Raw genomic sequence first — 21882 nt, 5'->3', positions numbered from 1 at the left:
TAGGAGGATATAGCCTTCCAGAGGCTTTATTTATTCCTGATGTTAGCATATCCAGTGAAGAGAGTCATCTTATCACATCTTTTCTTAATGTAAATAGGCTTGCAGAGTTCTTGCCATACTGAGAGTACCAGTTTCTACTTTATAGAATTGTGCTCTTAACACATCAGTTGGTTAGCACCTAGTACCAAGGCCAAGGGTTAGCTCTCTGCTTCACTTCCCTTCTCCAAGCTGAAGCTTCTCTCCCAAAACCAGCCAGCTGTCTCCCAAATGTATGCTGTCAGTCACTTGAAAACCAGATGACCAAAAGCGGATAGATCAGCACAAATTTATCATCAAAGCTGAAAAAAAGAAAGAACCTCAAAGAGAATGTTCTGCTGACTCTGGGTCACAAGAGTTGTCTTTGTATCTCAAGGACAGAATGTTTAATAAAGATTTGGGTACAAAGTACACATCACCCTCTAGGCATGCTGAACTGTGTCAACTGGAGAATGATTCCTTGGGGTTTACAATTTCTCCTTTTTCCTAAATTAAAAAATGCTAATGTGAACTCTTGACTCTCAACAACACGTTATTATTGTATATAGGGCAAAGAGTAAATAAAACATTTGCCTAATGAGATAACAGTTCATTTTAACTCAGCAAGCTGGAAGTAATTTTAGCTTTTCTGTTTTCCGTGCTTCTTTATGGAAATAGACCACAAACACTTTTATTCCACCATTCTTCATAACCTTATAGCATGCTTCCTGTTTATGTTGTTAAGAGTTGTTTTTAAAGACCTTTTAGGGATATGCTTTAATACATTCTTTTAAGAATAATTATTCACCTGTAGTAGTACCCCTTAGAATGTCTGAGGGTTTGGAAATATAGAAGCCTCTTAATGAGATATGCTTAACGGTCTATGCAGAGTACTGCAATGTTTACACCTAGTTCAGTTAATGTAAATTATATTTAATTAGTCATTCTCGAAAAGTAGTAGGTATTTTAGAATAGATGCAGTACCTAAAACTCACCATCTAGCTTTTATGTATAGTATTTATAGATGAAATTCTATGAATAATATTTATAGATTTAAAAAAAATGTTTACAGTAACATAAAGTCAATTCTAGGGACTCTTAAAATAATATGAGGAACAAGTCCTGTAGGAGCACGAAAAACATCTATTTGGGACAGAAGATCACTTTCATAAAGATTCTTTATAAACTTGAAGTGCTACAAATGTAATCATGTTATTGTTATTTTTACACTTGTGACATGCAGAACTTCTGGGCTGAATAACAGTCCATAACTTTGAGTTTTAATGCTGAGTATGTTCCTGTTTCAAATGAGATTTCCTTTTTCACATGTAACTCTTGTGTCTGAGTTCCGTAATCGGGCTCCTTCACACTGCACCTGACCTTTGAACCCTCCGTCCACACTTGTGCCACGGAAAGTATGCTTCACCTGATGCCTTACCAGTTGTAGTTTCTAGGAAGGAACCTAGACCAACACCCCATTCTGCAGTCTGCAGGTGACAGTAGGGGCCCCACCATGACTGTCTCCCAGGCCCTCACATGCCCTGGAAAATGACTGAGAAAGCATTCATTCCTGGGGTCGTGTGGCCTCTGTATAGTCCTCCGACATACATGCTTTTCCAGAACTTCTCTGCCCTGACACTCTCTTTGCTGTTTTGGTGTCTTCTGCAGTCTGGTCCTTTTTCCTTAGTCACCCAACCTGGGGTTTTTTCCTGCCAGCATGTCTTGGTCGGTCACTCTGTCCCTCCCTGCCTTCCCAATACCACATTCTATGCACTTCAGCCTCTTCTTTTGCCCGCCTGGTCACAAAAAACTAGAAACAAGAAAATGGTCTTGGAAATGTTCCTCTGCCAGTTTCCCAGTGCCCTCTCCTCTGGCTGCACTTGCCTTTTTCCACAGCACCCCGGTGTTGCAGCTGCATCTTTGTTCCCCTCTCTTCACAGAAAGCTCACGCAGAGTGGGTGCAGAGGGAGGCAGCAGGGACGGGTGGGCGGAGGCAGCAGCCTTTCTCCTCGGCGCTTGCCCAGAAAGTACTTCACTGTACGCATCAAGGACCAGGCCATGGGAAACAGGCTCCCCGACAGTCACCATGGGCTACACAAATATTACTCCCATTTAGCTTGACCTTCCATTGTGCTCTAAAATGACTGAAAAGACTTAAATCGTGTACAGTATTTTTCTGGAAACAAAAATAAATGGGGTTCATTCAGGAAGCCGCACTTGAACTTTTGCCTTTTTCTTCCTTTTTGAGTCATTATATCCAATTCAAGGTTTCCTTTTAGCATGTATTTTCCTTTTGTGAGAAATAGCTAATTTCTCTACTGATAAAATTATGAATCATAGCAGTAATGTAATTGTTAAAGATAAGGATACCTCATATGGCCTTAAGACACTTAGCTCTGGGAATTGAGTCTTCTGAACATTTCTTAAGGGCTTGCTGTGTGCCGGGCACCACCAGACTGACCTCCTAATTTTGTAGCTGCTTTAATATATTAACTCAGCAAATCCTCTCAATGGCCCTATGAGGCAGGAGGTATTGTCATTTGTCTTTGTCTTATGACCTAGATGCTGAGGCATAGTGGAGGTAAGTAAGTTGCCCAAGGTCATTCAATTAATGGTGGGCAGGGCCTGGCCCTGAACCTGGGTGACCTGCTCCAGTGCCATGTTCCTAATCACTACACAAACTGCCTAAGTACTTGGGTGCATCCAGCAACCTCTGGGAGCCTAGGTTTCCTTGTCTCTGAAATGGGAAGAGTGACACCTGCCTTACTAAACCATGGGGAGGGTCAAATAAAATTCATTGAAAGGGCTCTGCAAACTGTAAAGTACCAGCACATCAGGTTTAAGTTCAGGCTGACTGTTGATGCTTTCTGTTAGTCAGGTGGGTCTTACTGTGGAGTTTGGCCCTGGCTCCTAGGAGGTACCACTAGTTCAGGTGAAAAGCTATGTTTTCTTAGAATATCAGGCCTTGGAATATCTAAGGTCTTCTTGGAATATGAGAAAACCTCAGATTTCACAGTGAAAATGATCCTCTTCCTCCAAAATGGTGAAATGCAGGGGTACTTAGAGCCTAGGCAAAACTCAGCATAACACTTGTAATATGCAGCTAACTTTAAGGATGTTCATTCCCGTTCACCCTCATTAAGGTAGCACTGAATGAACCTTCTCTTTTCCTAAATCTTGCAAAATCATCTTTCTCGCAAGTGTCTGTTCACCACGTACCAGGGACTTGTTACTAACTGTCCTTCAGTGTGTAGCACAGGGACTGGGACCACATCTCCTACTGCTACCATGGGGCTCTGACACAGAAGGGATATTGAGCAAGGTTTAGGCTAATGGAAGACAAGTGGAATCCAAGTCTAAACATGAGGACTTCTAAAGGCTGTGGCCAAAAAAAAAAGAACTGGCCTCAAAACATGGGACAGGAGGCCAAAGCCAGACCCCAGAGAGGTTGATGGGCGGTGCTAGAAGAGTGGGAGGACCTGGGAGGAAAACGGGGACTGAGAAGGACAAGCCAGAGAAGGCGTTTCCTTGCAGCTGGTCCAGGGAAGACGGGAGCTTTCCTCCTCCTCCTGATGCTGGGCCTGCTTTCTCTGCTCTCAGGCTCCTGTGCGTTTTCATTTTCAGGTCTCGCAATTCTTCCCCAAGTCAGAATGTTGGGGGTCTGCGTTCTTACAGTCCCTTGGGGAAAGTGAATAATCTGAAGGCCAGACTTTTGTGATTCTTTGGAGCTTTTATGTATCCTAGAAATTGAGTTCTTCCTGTTTTTTTTTTTTTTTTTAATGGGATTGGTTTTGTATGTCCAGGGTCACTCTGTTTAGGAGAGGTCTCCCAGGCAGGATTCATGATCATAATGAGTTATTTTTTTCCCTCTTTTCTGGGTAAGAACAATATCCTTACCATTCAGTCTCCATATATAGGAAGCAGTTATGATAGAAGAATATCCTTATGTTAGGAAAGAAGTTGGCAGCTTCCGTGATGTGAACATATCCAATTTAGAAAACACATTTAAGGAGAAAAGCTGCTTTAAATCCTTTTTTGGAATCAGGTGGAATAAAAATAAATAAAAATTTCAAAGAAAATGTGTGGTCTGACAACACATTCCATTTCCTTTCTTTAGTTTTACAGGTCCTTGTTGATTTGCCTGAACTTTAGATGTCATTTCTATCATTTTATTAATATGTCAAAGTCAAACTGCAAACTGGTTCTAACATCTAAATGGGAGCATAACTTGGATGACAGATTTTTCTAGCTGATGCACATAATAAGAGCACTACAAGAATGTTGCCAGGAACTAACCATTTAGGATCTTTTTAAGAATATTGTTAAGTGTATAAAAAGACTAGTTAACATAGTGGAGGGAGGGGAAAAAGGTATTAAATCCCAAAGAAAGCACCAAAATGGAACATAGAAGACAGTCATGCCTGGAGGCTTATAAATAAGGTTCTAATATAAAATCATCTAACCAATTAGTGTCTATAGTTAAGATTTATCAGAATTACAGATAGAAGCACATCTATAGCACTTGACTGACCCAAGTGTGCCTACATATAGTCTCTCTTCATGAAGTGCTGAACTGACCAAAGCACTTCATATGAATAGAACTCAAGTTAATTAAGTTATATGACTCCTTTTGTAGAGGATAGCTTGGCAGTGTGTATTTTTTTAATCCTTAGAACATGTTTACTCTTTGGTCACAGAAATTTTATTTCTAGGAAGTCATACTAGGGAAATAATTAAGGATAAGTGCTATGATTTTAGCCACAAAGATGTTACTAACATGGTTTATAAGAGGGTAAATAGGAGCTTGCTTACATGTACAATAACAGATTCGTTAAAAATATTGTGTTACAGTCAAAGAACTGAAATGCTATTCTGGTACTATAGATGTAGATTAACATTGATAATGAGAAGACAGTCATTATATTGAGTAATAAAATCATGTGATATAAAGCAAGTACACAGTGTCATCACATTTTTGTTAATATATGAATATATTCTTACAAAATAACCTGGAAATATATTTAAGGGCTTGAGAATGGTTCTCTGGATGGTAAGATTATGGCTATTTCAAATGTTCTTTCTTTTTTAAATCGGTGTCTGTAATTTTCCTGCTCTAAATATATACTGCTTTTGTATAGGAAAGAACTAAGAGAGTTTATTTTTAATTGAAAAAAAGGGAAATATGTGAGCCAAACCATATGAAAATGGCTGATTGTGTATAACTAGAGACCTCAAGTAATGCTTTTCAGCTGAATATATCTGTAAGCATATTTCCACTGACATGTACACCATGATGTGGGAACAGTAACTGCTCCTTCATACAAAGCAGAGATTATTAGCTTTCTTCCTAATCTCTGCAAAATGAAGGAACTAAAATTATTAGACCACCTCTGGGGTTTCTCCCTACACCCAAATCCCACGTCTATACTTTCTAGTTTTACTCAGAGAAACTGCTGAGTGGGGTACTTCCTGTGTTTCTCATATATATAAGCTGTTTAAGTGATGAACGTGTATTAATAAGAAGGATTCATCTTATTATTTATAGAACGCTGAAACTAACCCACTCTGCAAGATTATCCTCGGTGTCTATTTTCTGCTAGTTTGAAGAGAGCCCCTAAAGTGATCTAGTTTTTCCATCAACTCTGGAGCCTAGGTTGATTACCCTAGTTTGAACTTTTGGGGAGAACTTATGGTGTCACATAGCTGAGAATTGCTCAGATTTCAGGGGAACTTCAGCAGTAGGTGGAAAGTCGTTGAAGCAGAGAGTGACAAGGAATTCACTTCCATTAGAAAATAGAAGTACCACCAGGCTAAACCCTGACAACCTCTCTGCCTAGGCTTTGGTGTCAAGGAGGTCTCTCTGTCTGTCTGCACTCCCTGGGCCCAGATTAGTTCAGTGAGGCAAGATGTCGTATATTTTTCCTCATTAATCGCTCTTAGCAGATGCCATGTATTACAATCAATTTCCCCAACCTTTAAAAATATAATTTCAGAATGAGTTCATAGTAAACATAGAGGTAAATGACAGTACACATCTGGCAGACTGACTTCCTAATTCTGTAACAGCTGAATGGAAATTAGTGGAAAGAATATTGTACTATGAGTCAGGAAACCTGTATTTTGATCCTGGTTCTGCCATGAACTTGTTATATAATGTTAGACATGTGACCCATTCTTTTTAGGTCCAAGTTTTTCTCTTCTATAAAGTGAGAGGGTTGAATTCAGTGGTTATAAGCTTCCTTCCAGCTCTGAAATTGTATGAATATGCCTACACAACTCCAGACTGAAGGCAGAACATCTCTTAACAACCCAGCCCTCTGACTCCCCTGTGTCTACCTCTCTTGATTCCATTAACCATTGTTTTCTTGTTTATCTTCCTTTTCTTGTGCCATACTAAATAATTTCAGAGAGAATCTCATTTTGGCATTTTCTGCATCCTCTAATGTATGATACATCTTTGTGACTAGTGAAAAAATTCTTAAAAGCAGCTCCTTCCATTATTCTCTAGTTTTTAAAGCTATCCCCTGAGCACTAAATGTCATTTCAAAGATCTCTGTTTGTTATTTCTAACCTAACCTATAGAAATCAAAGGCATAATTTGAAACAGAAAATCTTGCCTTGAAACAGTATACTCATAAATATTTAATATGATTTATCCCTATAATTTAAGAAGAAATTAGGATATTTAACATTTTTAGGAACTTTTTTCCACTATCTTATTGAATATGTGAAACTGAGCTGCTGTACATGCTTGCCAATCCTGCATCCGTAATTGTAAATGCCATATTTTTAAATTGAGTAATAATTTCAAATGAATCTACTGTAAAAGAAAAATTGGTACCCTTACTAAAGTTTTATAAGTCAAATACTTGTGTGTTTTAACTTGATCTCTAATTTTTAGTCTCTGAAATATGTAGTACTTCTTTTATATGTAGGCTGTTTTCTGTAGAAAGCACAGAAAACCTAACCCAAAGGGGCCACAGAAGAGACTACTAATTGCCCCCCCAATTCCCCTTCTTTCTTTGTTCCTTAGTAACACACCCTGATTTTATTCAACGAGGCAACGTGCCCAGCCACTGGACTGCATTCCCAGCCTCCCTTGCAGTTAGGGGTGGCCAAGAGAGAAATTACTCTGGAAACCTGCAGCAGGAGTGACTGGGCTGTATATTTCTTGACTCTGCTTCTTCTGTGTTCTCTCTTTGGACTCCTTTCTGGACTCCACATATTTACAAGATGACGGAGGCAGCTTTAGACTTGTCATCCTCTTCATTCGAGCCCAGTGAAAAAACTTTAAGGAAAGTCCAGTTTCCTAATAGCTCAAACAAAGCCTCAGATTTGCCTCTCCTTGGCCTGTTTGCCCACTTGGGGCTTCATTGAACCCAAAACCGGCACTCATGGAATGACGTGCTGATGGGTTCCTTCTGGGTAATATACCCCACCCACAGACCTGGAGATAACTTTACTGGGCTTTCTAAAGCAAAATAGAGCTTTTGGGGCCAGGAGAAGCAGGAAAGTATAGATACTGGAGGATCAAACCATAAATATCCGTCTCCCCCCAAATGTGCCAGTGTCTCCAATAATGAGGTAAATGATCATTTGGTTTGCAAAGTTATACTGAACAATGATTTGGTCACTGGATTCATTTATACTAATTGAAATGGAAGCCTCAAAGTCACACCATTAATCCAGACCAGATATCAAAATATATATCTTTTTGTTTTTCGGTTTATGTCTTACATTAAGCCATATGACTTCTTTTCTCATTACCACTCTATATACGGCCCTCCAAAAGGGTAGAATCAAAGCTGGCCAAAAAACTTATTAACCCCAAATAACTGTTTTCTAATATAGCTTGTTGATGCAGAAAGAGACATTGTCTCTGAACATAAAGTTGTATAACAAGTTAGAGCTAAATGAAATTTAAAATGACTTGGGATAAACCCTGAAAAAGTGGTGCTTTAAAATAGTAATGTCAGCAAGTAATGTCTGCACTGCCTGTTCTCTAACCATAATACCAGTGCTCTGAGTTTAGATGGAGGAGTTACAGGGCCGTGACAAGAATAGCTTGGTCTTCCTTTCTGTATGAGCGAACATGTAGATGCGATGTGGAAGTGATTTACTGCAGTTGCGTGTTGGGACATGGTATGCAACAAGACTGATGATTGTGGTCACAGTTCTGAAAATGTTCAGATGGCTTTCAGTTCGCTCTGGGCAAGGCTGCTTCTTACAGAAGCCAGTATGGATTTTTCAGAATGCCTCCGAGCTTTTCAGCAGAAGGGCTACTCATGTCAGTTCTTTGAAGCCACAGGAAACATCCTTGCGGAATGGACTGCAGGAGGCCTTCTCGCAGTGACTGGGGGGCTGGCTTTCTCGGCAGAAGACAGGAGCAACGGCAGCATGGGCTCTGTAGGTCAGAGTGAGACCTGGCTCCGACTCCGGCCCCTCCGCATATACCAGTTGATCACTAGATCTCTTGTGGCCCTGGTTTCCTTACTTGGAAAATGGTGGGGGGTAAGAATCTAATGAGAAAAGGCATGTAATGCTTCTAGCCCAGTACCTCAAACTCGTCCTACGTGTTCATCAAATGTTAACTATTGTTCTGTTCTCAGCTTTGAAAAAAGGGAGGAGTGTTGAGTTTTTCACTCTTTTCTTCTGAGTTTCATTAAGCAGAACAAATAAAATTGTTGGAGGGAAGAAGTTGAGTTTAGGTCGGCTCCACCTGACACTGCTTTTACTTTGGGAAAGGAAAAATGGAGAGTTGGTACTGGCATATGGTAGGTGCCTTAGGGGCCTGCCCTGCACTGTGGATGCAAGTTTGTTGAAAGCAGCCTTTCTGGAAGGATGATGTCATTGCATCACAACTCAGGATGGCTACCACCCGCTGTGGGGGCAACGCGGACCCTGAGAAGTTGGCGAAGCTTCAGGCTGTATCTGGTACCATGTCAAAGACCCCTGACATTTTATGTCTGTCATTTTAGACCTGCTGGGAGGAGTGAGCATCTCAGAATAACAGGACCCTAGGACCATGACCTGTCATTTTACAAGTGAGGAGTCTGAAGCCTAGAAAGGAAAAGTAACTCAAAGACCACATGAAAAGTGAATGACACAGGCAGGACCTGAACTTAAGGCTCTGATGCCCAGGTAGAAGAAGTGATGAACACAGTCACTGTCTCTCCAGGTTATCCTGCAGACCTCTCCCTGGTCTCTTGTTAATTGCCAGTCTCATCCAAGCACTGAAGGCCAGGAATTCACTCCTTTCAGCAAATTCATTTTGTTAGAAGCCATCTGACCCCCTCCCTAAATGTCAGTATCTGTAGATCTTCCTACTGTGGCCACTCAATTTCTCATGGACAGAATCCACATCTTCTGCCTGGGGGGCCTGGCCACTGACCTAAACTGTTGAGGGGAAGAAGAGCTGGGGGCCTTGTTGTTAGTATCTGGACTTTCTCCTGAGCCTCTTGTTTTCAGCCTGGTGCCTCAGACTCTCCTCCATAATGCCTGAAGTCTCCAGCCTCTTGCATTCAATTTTTATAGAGAATAAACCACCCATGTCCCATGGGGCTGGGGAGGAATGGTTGCCTGACCACCCTGTCACCCTCTGAGCCTTCCTGCAGCTCTTCGGGGGCCCACTGGCTGGCTTCTCCTTTGCCTCAGCTAAGCCAGTCCCACACTTCTGTTTTTCTTCCATCTTTCACAATGACTGTGTCATGTCTCAGCCATTTTTGTCACCTCTCCCATTGGTTGTCCTTTTAGGCAAAATTTAAAAAAAAAATTTTCTGACCATCTTAGTCAGTTTTAGAAGGAAACAGAGATGAGCATATCTGTTAACCACCTCTCCTTGCCTCCTGGAATGCTCATAACCCTCCACCTCTATTTTGGTATATTGCTCAAAATTTCATCTCTCTTAATACAACTTTCTAGCATGGACCGAAAGACCAATGGATAGTGACTGACCAGGGCTGAGTGCAGTTGTCTATTTATTTATTTTTGGAGAGTTAAGGACCTTAGCCTTCAGCAATACAGAGAATGGATTATGAAAATTCAGGTCTCAGGTGCATGTTTGTGTATGTGTGTGTGTGTGTAGTTATCCTCAGCAAAGAGCACACCACATGTTCAGTCACTACCAGAATCTTCTGAAAAACAAATCTCAGGTTTTGTGTTATCAGCAAAAATTAACCTCGCTGCATGGTTCACAGTCATGTTTGGGAAAGTGTTTTGAAAATGAAATGTGCCACTATGAAATCAATAGGTGGAAATCAATATGAACACAGAGGGAGAGGCAGATTTGTATATTTGTTCTTTAGCTGAGCACTTGCTGGGAGGAAATGCAAACATCTCTCTCCATGTTGGCATTTTTAAATGCACTAACCAGCAATGGGAATCTTTCCCTCCAGTGTGTACATACTGGGAATGCAGAGGAATCAATGTTTGTTAAGTGTGTAAACTTAATGTATGGATTTTGTGACTATGACATGTTCACAGTAAAAACATTTGAAGGCAAGATACTTTTCAAAATCCCGAGAAATTAAAATTAAATGAATGACACATATTTTATTTTGCCAAGGACTATAATTTTCCATTAAAAAAATAAATATATTCTTAGCCTGTCAGTCAGTAACTTTTCTGCAACACCTGATGTATTTTAGTTAATACTACATTATTCCTGGTGTTCTGACATGCATAATTGTTACCAAAGGGATTCGCTAATACTGTATTCAGAATTGATGACTGATTTACATAGCCTTAAACTGAAGGACCAAGCATCAGAATGTTTTTATTTACTCCCTCCTCCCCAGTCTCTCCAGTGAGGGATTATAAATGGGGTTTTTTCTTTGATACAATACAGTTCAGCCTTATGAAAACATAGCTAACAATAATACAGACTTTAGTGCAAGGTGGTCCTGTGAACTTCATTCAGGAAGTATTAGAGTCTAGAAATATCTGAAGAGTTTGGTTATAAGTGAGTGCCCCTTGACAAAGGGCTTTAAGAGGATGGCTCTAGTTCAGTATTGTTCAATGGTTGCTTTCTGTTGCCTTTTAATGGATTCTAAGAATGTTGTTATAGCTCTTCTCTAGTCTGTTTGGCTACCTTTCTGGTTTAGGTGGTTTCCCATTTCTGTACACATCTCAGTTTCATGTTTATATGCTTGAAGAAGAAACCAGAGACTGATGCATTTCTGTGTCCCACATCTTGCTTTTCATTAATGCCCAAGTGATATGACAATGCCTTGTGGGTTATAACCAGAAGAAGTGTGTGTTGCATTTGTATTCTGAGTTTGTTCTCTTGTGTGAGCAAAACTGATGGTTTAAGGATGATAGAAAGGGCGTATATGTAAAGACATAAAATGAGTTTTCAAGCTTTATATAAAATACAAAGCATTATGGTATTGAAATCATTATATAAGTAACAGAAGTTAAAAATATATATAAGGGCAAACAAGCAGTGTTTTTCTCTCTTAAACATTATCACAAATAACTGGTTTAACTAGTTCCTCCCCCACTGTATTGATCAGTTGCTCTGGCCTTGTGCAGAAGCTATGGAGTGCTCTCGTGAACCTGCTACTTATTTTTTTAAAACCCTTGGCTTTAGAATGACTGCATGTAATGGCAGGGCGCCTCAGCCTCTGTTCCTGAAGGCTCTTTTCCTTCCACTCCCTCGCAGAGAGAAGCATGATTACTTTCTCCCTGCCCTTCTGATTATAGGAAAAATTGGGTGCACCGTAGCTTAGTGCCAGCACACCTGAATTCAGGGGGCAGCTCCCCAGACAATTGCTGTGTTGCTCCTTAGTGTTCTGGGCCTGGGGTTCAGTGAGAGCCCAAGTGTAATGAATTCCTTGAGGTGGTGAGAAGAGCTACATTCCAAGAGGATTAACAGCACAAAACCCTGCTTCTAAAAGGGAAAAAAATGGGAAAAGCGGGGGAGGGAGAACATCCACGTTGACACACAGAGAACCCCCCGGGTGAGGTTTTGCATGTCAGCAAAGCCGCATTCCAGTTTCTGTTGTCAAAACCGAAGCTACTTGAACAAGAACACTTATGTGTTGTACATGACAAGGATAGTCTTTAAAAGGCTTAGTAGCATTCTTTCTCAGCAGAAGGGGACTGATTGGTCAAATCCTCTGCTTTGCCATAGAATTACATCTGGTCTCTATCAAGTACCTCTTGTCAAGACATAGAAACATTTGAAAATACCTTGATTTCAGATTTCTCAACCTAGGGGAGCAGAGAAGGAGGGAAGAAAAAGTCCATATGATTTGTTAGCCACATCTGAGAAGGGTTCTGCGGATGGAAATGTGGCCCCATTTAAACTTCCCTAAAGCATCATGATCGCTGCATTGAAATTTGGGACTGATTGCACAACTCTAACGGAGGCCCCTGGTATGTGTTTGATGCATATATTTGCTGAAACATAAAAGCAGTGTCATTCCTGTCTGCTAATCAAGGGCCGGAACCAGCCCCCACACATCTGCCTAGCTGTTCCTTACTGCTGTTATGGAAATAAACCTCTCCTTTTTCAAAGGCAGTCACTAGCCCTGAAGTGGAGAATGATTGCTGTGGATGAGGTCCCCAGATCTTATCACCCATCATGAACCCTCTGCCACCCCTCCCTCAAAAGCTGAGATACCCTAAATGTTCAAACTAAATCTAAGCACCCTTTATCTTCCCACAAAGAACTTTCTCTTTCACAAAGAACTTTTAGTTTAATTTATCTCTTAAAAAATAATTCAGGTGTTTGCCACTCAGACACATTGTTCTTGAGAAGTAAATAGATAATTCTCCCTGAAGCAGTGACTTTTACAAGTACAATGTTGTCCTGGAAAACAGATATACACCATGCTGTCATAGGAAACTACAGCTTTTAAGATCTTCGTGACTGATCTCTGGTCCTCTTTTTAGAGAGAAGAGAACATTCCACAAATATCAAAGTGGGCCTTTGCTAAAGATGGCCCGTCCACCCTTTGCATGGCTGAATCCATTGGAAAATTACCCACTCGATGTCAGTGAAGGATTAGTGAAGTTAAACATTTGCTGAGTGAGTTTGTTTTTGAGAGGAGTCACTTCAGGAAAGCATGTTGAAACAAACCTAAGCTTAGATAATCATGAGTAATTATTTGCCTATGTCCATAGTTTTAACAATGCGAATCATTAGCTCAGACCCTCTCTTTTATCCCAAAGAGGAAAAGACCGTGAATGAATGTTAGTGAAGGCTCTTTGTTCTTAGTAGAAAAGGATGTTGATGTTCCTCACCTCCATGCAATGAGATGACTTTAGCATAGCCTCATGGCCATGGAAACAGAGCCGGTCTTGTGCAGTGTCACTGACCAGCTCCAGAGAGAGTCCTCTGGCCTTCGTGCTCACCTGCTCGGTTTCATGCCTCCGAAGTCCTCACCAATGTGGGAGGCTAGTTATTGCCAAGGATTCTTGTTCATGTCCTTTCTTTCTATTTTGAGGGGTAGTTTGTAGAAAATACAAATAGCTTTAACTACCTGTAGATGTATTTAAACTTGCTTTCAGGGATACATGAGAAAATGCTTTTCAATTTAAGAGAAAATAGCCATGAGTTTGTTACTTATTGCTGTGACTGAACAAAAGAGATTTTAGCAACAAAGACAGTACCTTTGACATCCTGCCAGAGTTGTGTTTTGTAGCTAAACATGACATTTAGGAAATGTCAACTATCAATGACTTTTTAAAAATTGTAGTCAAGTATGGTTGGCTACACGTGCAATCCCTGACTTACAAGAACTTGACAAACAAGTTTCCAGGAGACATGAAAGGCTGCCCTTCCTCCATCTCTCCGTTTCCAGAATCCCTTTTATTTCTCCTCTTTGCCCTTCTGCCCCCCTGCGTCTGTCCCCCTCAAGGCCAGAGCCTCTTCAGCACTGCTTTGGAAACTGCCTGTGTAAAACTTGGCTCTTCTGTGGTTTCCAAAGTGGAAGAGGAAGCTGCATATGACAGGCACAGTGGGGCTGGACCCCAGAGGTTGCTTCTGGGCGGGACCAGGTGAACTCCTCGGTGTTTTCTCTAAGGTGGCTTGATTCCCTTTAGCTTTACTTACCTTTACTCATCTGGACTTACAAGTATCCTTCTTTTAAAGATCTGGATATCTGTGAGTGAGTTGAGGAAAGCAACCTTAGTTATGTGAATTGGGTCGAGCTATAGTGACCACACATACAAACACACAACCCTTGTGTATGTTTAGTGTTTTGTATCCCACTGTTTACAAAAGGCTTCCACACACACACACATGCACACACACACACACACACACACACACACACACACACACATTTGTTCCTCACAGCTGCTTTACAATTGTGGAAGACGGGAATCAGACGACTTGAAATATTGGAGCTGCTGGAAGCAGCACTAGAAGTTGCAGATTTAAAACTAGGATTGAGTTTTCTTTCCATTCCATTTTCCATTGTGTATGTCAATACTTTTATACATGTATGTGTTTTCCTATATACACACACATGCTAACTAACATCTTTTCCTTTATAAATAGTGAAGCAAACATGTTTGCAGATGATTAGCAAGCAATAGACTTCAGAGCATCTCAAGCCATCTCTGACCTTGATATTCTGCTATTTTACAAGATCCTTATATCAGGAAGGTAAAAATTAGATGACTGGAGCTTATTTCATGAGCTTTAGAGATTGAGAGTGCTCTGTGTATCTATAAAACACACTTAAAAAACTGAATGTTAAGATGGCATAACTTGACTAAGAAATATCTAGTAATTGTTAATTAAATAATTAATAGAATTCATGAATTATATTTCTGTTTATAGGCCTAATCCCAACTCTCTCTCTCTATATATATATAGTATATATGCATCTGTGATTTGAGGTACTTATAGTCAGTCAGTCTCCTCTTGGTAAATGAGTACAAAATGTATTTGAATTCCTTAGCAGAAAGCCAGGTTCATTAGATATTTTCATATTATAACCTTTCCAGTCAAGACCTAAGTAATGCAATTCTGAAACTGAAAATAAGATGTGCATAAAAGCACATTATGCAGGCCTATTTATAGTAATAATAATGATCACTCTAAACAGATTGTCTCACTGGCAATGAACATACAATGCAAACATCATAAGAGATGAACTCTTGCCATTTTCTGAGAGAGAAAATTTTCACATTTTACATAAAGCCAGAAGTAAAAATGGTTCCAAGAAAAAACATGTTTTAGGAATTATAAGTGTTTAGCTTCAAAGGAGGGAAAAAAATTGGGTTATCACAAACATTGCTTTTTTTCCTCCCAAATATAGAAACAGTTTCCCTTCTTTGACTCCATGATGTCATACTCAGAATAAGAAATGGTGAAGAAAACGGAACTATGTAAGTGAATGGCAAACCTGTTATCAATTAGATTTAATAGGAAAATCCAAGAACAGTGTGGTAAATATCTAACAAAGCCTTAAAGATCATGGAATTACTTATCAGAATCTTGATTTATGATGAAAACTGTATAAAGTCCTACCTGAATATTTTCTTGACAACCGTAACATCATCCTGCAGCATTCTTCACAGATACCGAATTTCGTTTCATTCACTTTTCTTTTACCACCAGGTTTTCGTAGGCCTGTGTTTAGCCCTCCAGTCTGCCTCACTGTTTCTGATGGTCATTCCAGTGGCAGTATCTATAGAATTACGCTTTGGGCCCTGCTGCAGTCGTTAGCCATGTTGGCTAAGTGAGGCCTCTGAGAAATGTAGCCAAGCACACAGTGTCACGAAAAGACTTCTCCCTGCCTGAACAGGATAGAAACGTGCAGCCTCTAATTCTCAGCTCACCCTTTCACTTTCTTTGGAAACTGGTAGGCAGATACAGAGACCAGTAATGTCTGCTTTTGAAAAACCTGAAAAGGGGGAAAAGCCACTGTGTAACGGATGTGATTTTTTTTTTTATTAAATACCTCTTGTTGTCTTAGTTTAAATCAGATTTGAAAAACCAACCCACACCAAATTACATTTTCCATATTTTAATACACCTTGGCTAAATTTTAAATCACAGGTTGTATTTTATATAATGAAGGTAGGAAACTTTATTCCTGTTTCTCACAGAACAACAAGTACAGCGACTTGGTTTACATCTATTTACATTCAAGTAGACCATCGTAACAATAACCATGAACTAGCACTGGTTTTAAAGTCTTTGTAGTTGATTTTAGAGCACCCGTGTATGTAGTGGAGCCATGCCTGTCTCAGAGTGCATTGCACACGTCTTTGATATGACAGGGCTGATCAGTTTGACTTCATAGCTGAAGGCTCCCAGGCACACAGAGCCTGGGAGAGACTTGCTTACCCACTGAGACAAGGAAACTGCCCTGATGTCAAGGAGCTAATGTTTTGTCACTTGCCAAACATTCCTGCTACAGATTCGTGTTCTAAAATTTTCATGAACCTCATAGAGAAACAAATTGTGTGGTCTGGATTTAATATTATCTGCCTAAAGGGAAAGAAGTGAAGTTAGCCAGAAGGCCAGATGGCAGCTCTTTTTTTTGCAGAACTCTATTTGGAAAGTGAGTTATATGTAATTTTTGGTCATTTTTTACCATCTTAGGAGACCATTCTCAGAACGAGTCACTGAGGGATATAGCACACTTGTTTCAAAAAATGAACTGCACAGGCATAAGCACATCATGTACCCTGTCCACAGAATTATAGACATTTGGTGAAAATGCCTGCATTTCTTTTTCTTCTAGCATTGTTATGACCTACTCCTCTATCCTATCTTTCTTATCATTCAGCTGCCTAACTTAACCCAGAACTAAACTTCTTAGCTTACAATACCATGAAGTTCACATTTAGGGAAAATGTGGCTGAAAATGTCATGAATTTATCACCAGTCTTCCTCTTGTGGTTGACTAAGTTGTCACTCAAATGCAGAAAACCAGCAGTTATCAACTGCATACACACAAACATGATGTTTCCTCTTTTTTTGAGGCAGACTGCCATATCTAGATTGCATCTTCCCACAGACTTAGTAATTAATACCTTGGACTGAAGATTTAGTCCATATTCCATGTTTAAAAGTTTTATTTTGAGGTTATAGGGTGAGCCCCAGGCTGTTAAGTAGGAACAAAGAAACATCAGTTCACACTGGGGTTACTTATCATAGCAAATCAGGATGAAGAAAATTTCAAGAAATCAATTAAGGTTGTTCATTTTCCAAACAATGGGATCATCTCTAGGCATATTTGGTTTCTTCTCTTCCTCCATGCCTTACTGGTTACCAAGGCTGGATCACATTCCTTCTAATTGATTTTTACTTGCATTCTTTCTTCTCCATTATCACCTTTATCACGCTAGTCCTACTCCTGTGGTCTCATTCCAAACCCTTCAGAGCTGCTCGGACCAAATCCAAATATTGTTTCATCCAATATGTATCTGAATCCCAGTCTGATCTTTGTAAAGCATTGATATCATGATGATATTTACATCCTAACAGTATTCAGTGGTTCCATATTTTGTACTAGAGCAAGTCAGATCCAGATAACTCTGCTAGATTTCAAAGTCCAGGGTAAACCTACCACTTCTCACTTTTCTCTTTCATCCAATAACCAACTTTATTTCCTGCTACTCTACGGTATGTTGGAGCTGAAGTCAGTGTCTGATGAAAGGCAACCTCTATCCCATTTCTGTGATGTCTGTTCTTGGAATAAGATATTTCAAGATAAGTCTCACTTTTTCCTTTTGGCTTGATAAATACCCATGCCTCTACCTTCTCCTTGCAGTTCAAATCAATTGTTTTTTCCTGAGCATCTGACATTATACTGAAAGTCATCTTAATAGTGTATGTTGAGGAGTACAAGGCTGTGTGAAACAGGGTCCCTGCTATACTGCCTGAGTCTGTCTGGACTGCTCCAGACCTCTGAATAATTCTCTTCTGAGCTTCTATGGTACTTAAAGTTTAGACCAATGGGCTACAGAGTGGAGTGCTCAAAGTAATCCAAAGTGATGCAGGAAGAAGATATCAAAACTTCTATTTACATTTTTTGTATGTTTGCAAATTTCTAATTTACAGTACTTTTTAAAGTATATTAGTAATATCTTGGCATGATAATGGGGTAACAATACCTACTGTGGCAAGCATCTAGTAATATACATAATTATCCAGTCACTGTGTTGTACATCTGAAACCAACATAATATTGTGTATCAACTTTATGTCATAAAAAAGTACATGCTATATTAGTATGAAGGTATATGTTTAACATTTACAAATAAATATACATACATTTGCAAGCATTTTTACTAATAGAGTAAATGATCAAAAAATAGACAGAACCTCCAATTCAGAACAATTTCACTGGGGTTTTAAGGAGGTCAGCAGACTGGCTCACCCAAATCCATTCATTAGCTCTTCAAAAATATTTACTAATCCCCTAGTGTGCCAGAGAGCATTGAGAGATAGAGAAGTTACGCAAGAGGAGATCAAAATGTCAGCTTTATTTCTGATAAATACTCTCTGGAAAATGTGGCTTTAGATCGAGCCAGGATGGTTTGCTAATACTTCACCCCTGCAGTAAGCAGGCCCAGGAAAAGGTGAAATGGAGATTACAGCCCCATTTCTATCTCACTATTCGCAGCCAGGCACCAGGCCCATATCCAAAGCTTTCTGAATGACCAAGAGCCAGTGAGAAGGTACCCTTTTTGCACCCTGGCAGAAGGATTTTAACAGAAGAGAGAAAAGAAAGGAGGGGAATGAGTGGGACATGCTCAGTTTATTCTGTCAGAGGCACCTATGACATAAACCACTCCTTCTTGGGGGAAGGAAATAAGGTAGCAGGTGGAGAAGGGTCAGTAGCGTTCCCATAATATGGGAGTCCCTCCTAAGAAATATGTCCTTGTTGTTTCAGCTTCTATTACCTCCTAATAAATAATATTTTGTTGTTTTAAACCTATCTCCCTAAAAAAGAGCACTCTCTTCTCTTTTACCAAAAGAACAAGCAAAACACATAAAACCTGTTGACAGGATTTTGAACTGTGTGCTTGAAGGCCTAAGATGTGTGTGTACTGAGGCCGGAGCTTTGTCATTACACAGCCCTGCCCCAGCATTATCTGGTTTCCCAACACTGTGTGACAGAATGAGTCTGTGTGTGTGTGGTGTGGGGGATGGGGGTGGAGCTAGGAAAGGAGTTTCACAATTACCCAGATGAGATTGACAGCCCCACCATTCTTTTTAAACATGCATGCTCATGTGCACACACGCACACACACATACACACAGTGTTCCTATCATAAAATTTTGTGACCTCTGGCACATTATATAATGGAAGACATGGGTCGAAGCATGCAGTGTGAGAAACAAAGCAAAGAGAAATAGATGCTTGTTGCTTACTGCTTGTAAGCAGAAAAAGATTTAGTGTCATTCTAGAGAGAAGGAGAGAGAAAGAGATAGAGCTGAATTGGAAGCACATCTGGTCCCTGGGTGAGGGACCTTACTGAGGCCACCTAGTCCATCCTCATTTCTTCCTGCATGCCCTCTTAGGGCAGATCTCTAACATGACATCCTGGAAGATTAAAATCCTATCCAGTTTTAAAATATCTACAGAGAAAGAGATTTCACAACCTCCCTCATAACTAATTAAAATGATTAAACCGTAGGCTCCAAAAACACTTTTCTCCAGACTTCCTTCAATTTAGAATGATTCCTTTCCATAGTGGAAGAGACAGTTCACCACCATCCTTTGTCTGATGCAGTGATATTAAATTGACCACTAAATGTAAAACTGCATAAGCCTGTCCTATGCCTGTCTTTGTTTACCTTGAATCATCTCTGTGGCACCTCTTTGTATCCCTGCCAACTTTCCACATCCCATTTTAGTTCTGGAAACAAAATAAAATGGCTGTGTGATGCTTTCATGTGCTTCCATGTGTTTATCCCAAATATTCATCTTTAAAAAAGCTATAAAGCTAATTCAAACTCAGCTTTTTACCTGTCCATTCTGATTTCTTTGGGATACTTGGACATTTATATATAGTTCTTTAGGATATAGAAAGCTTTGTAATCCAGAAATGTGAGTGTTGGAAATTTCAGGAAGGTCTGTACAAGAAATTTTTTGACTAAGTATTAGGATGTCTATTTGGCTGCTGGGATTAAAGCAAAACAACAGTGGCTTAAAAACATAAAAGTCTATTTCTCCCTTATGAGGGGTCTAAGTGTACAGGCTGACATGGAAGCTCCACAGTGATGGGGACCAGTCTTCCAAATTTTTTTGCTCTGCTGTCCTGTCTTTATGGCTTCCAATTCCAGCTCTTTTCACATTTAGTGGACAGAAGACAAGACTCTTGTTTCCAAGGGTAGAATCAAGAAGTTGTGCATATCACTTCCGTTCAAATCCCATTGGCCAGAATTTGTTACATGAACATACTGAGCTGCAAGGGAGGCTGGAAACCCTGGCCTCTAGCTGGGTGACCATGTGCACAGGTAGGACTTCAAGGTTCAACTACTAAATGAAGAAGAAGAGAATGGATTTGGGGAATAGTAGTTAGCTCTGCCTGTGGCTTTGCGAAGCCAGCCTGAGAAGCATGTGTTGACCATGAGTTCAGCTAGGGGACTTGTAAGCAGTGTAGAAAAAACCTAAGGACATGAAGAAGTAGGAAACCAGCAATAGAAGCCCAGATTACCATATAAGATTGGCATTGCAGCCTTGTGGACCTCAGGTCTAGGGTTCCCTAGTAAGGTACACCTCTTCTGCTACTACAATGGAAATTGAAGCTTAACTTGAAGAACATTCCTTTATTACTGTACAACTGAATTAAAGTAGGTTTTCTAAAAGAAGTTTCCAAACTGAGTAGGTTTAATATAAAACCAAGATCATAGCTTTATTTGGTTACTCTGATTTCAGGCTGCAGAAGCCGTGCTGTCCTAGTGCCCCTTGATCTACACCATCCTATTAGTCTAAGGTATTGCTAAACTTCTCTAAAAGAGGCAGCAACATGTATGTGAGGCCTGTAATGATAGAAACAAAACTTTTTAAATGCTAGTTAATTGAAAATTTTAAGTTAGAAAAACACTGTGTTATTACCACCCCACTGTTAAGATCCACATTACTTCATGAATGTTCTGGGAAAATAAGCATAACATGACACTTGCTGATTACAGCACTACACGTATTCCATTGGGCCTTGTACGTCATATTTGTTCACTTGATTAGCTGGGTGCTTGTTCCTGTCCTGTGTCCATATTCATCTTTTTCAAATGTAACCCTGGTTTCCATCTCAACCTGACAAGACCAACCTGGATTTTGATGGTCACACTGATTTTTATCTTTTTAAACTACTAGAAGCAAAATCTGATTTTGTTCCTGGCTTTTGCCTTTGAGAAAAGTAGTAAAAACCAAGACAGAATTACATCAGGGGCATCCATTATTTTAACCAGGAACAAAAAGTAGATATATAGCTCTTCCTAAATTTTGGATTAATTTAAGTGTACAGGGGATGTTAAAAATTGCATTTAAAATGAGTCTCCCAGAGGGTCATTTGATATACAGATTAAACATTTCTGTTGTCTATTGCAGAAATAATAATATAATAATAATGAAAATTCTCGTTTGTTGAGTGCTCAAGAGGTACCTTCCCTGCACCAATTTCTGTGGTCGAAGCTTAGGCCTCTAATCATACCCACCCAAACTGCATGGCTGCTACACAGCAGGGGAAGGAAAATCCAGAGGCTTTGGGTGCAGAATAAAGAGTAGGTTCTTCAGGACTGTTATCCTCTTTAAATAGATGGTGCGTTCTCAACAGAAGTCAGATTGGTTCTTGGAGAGTGAAAAAATCAGACATCATGGCTGAAGTCAGAGCAGCAGGGAGATGTGACTATGGAAGAGTGTCCGAGACCTCTGTGTGTCACTGGCTT

The 21882-nt window shown here is 40.0% G+C and overlaps 1 protein-coding gene across 5 annotated transcripts in view; it reads left to right on the top strand.

Moving 5' to 3' along the window:
* SPATS2L (spermatogenesis associated serine rich 2 like) overlaps positions 1–21882 on the top strand; it is a 160635-nt gene that overhangs the window by 30607 nt on the left and 108146 nt on the right. For 2 of the 5 annotated variants that reach the window (XM_073218562.1, XM_073218556.1), the window contains exon 2: positions 15291–15360. The exons of the other annotated variants lie outside the window; for them this stretch is intronic. In XM_073218562.1, the coding sequence (XP_073074663.1) occupies positions 15359–15360 (2 nt within the window). In that variant the 5' untranslated portion in view covers positions 15291–15358. The remainder of the gene's footprint in view (positions 1–15290; positions 15361–21882) is intronic. 5 annotated transcript variants of the gene reach the window in all.

Source organism: Manis javanica, chromosome 12 (genome assembly GCF_040802235.1).
Source record: "Manis javanica isolate MJ-LG chromosome 12, MJ_LKY, whole genome shotgun sequence".
NCBI classification, from domain to species: domain Eukaryota; kingdom Metazoa; phylum Chordata; class Mammalia; order Pholidota; family Manidae; genus Manis; species Manis javanica.
This window is presented reverse-complemented; position numbering and strand designations above follow the sequence as displayed.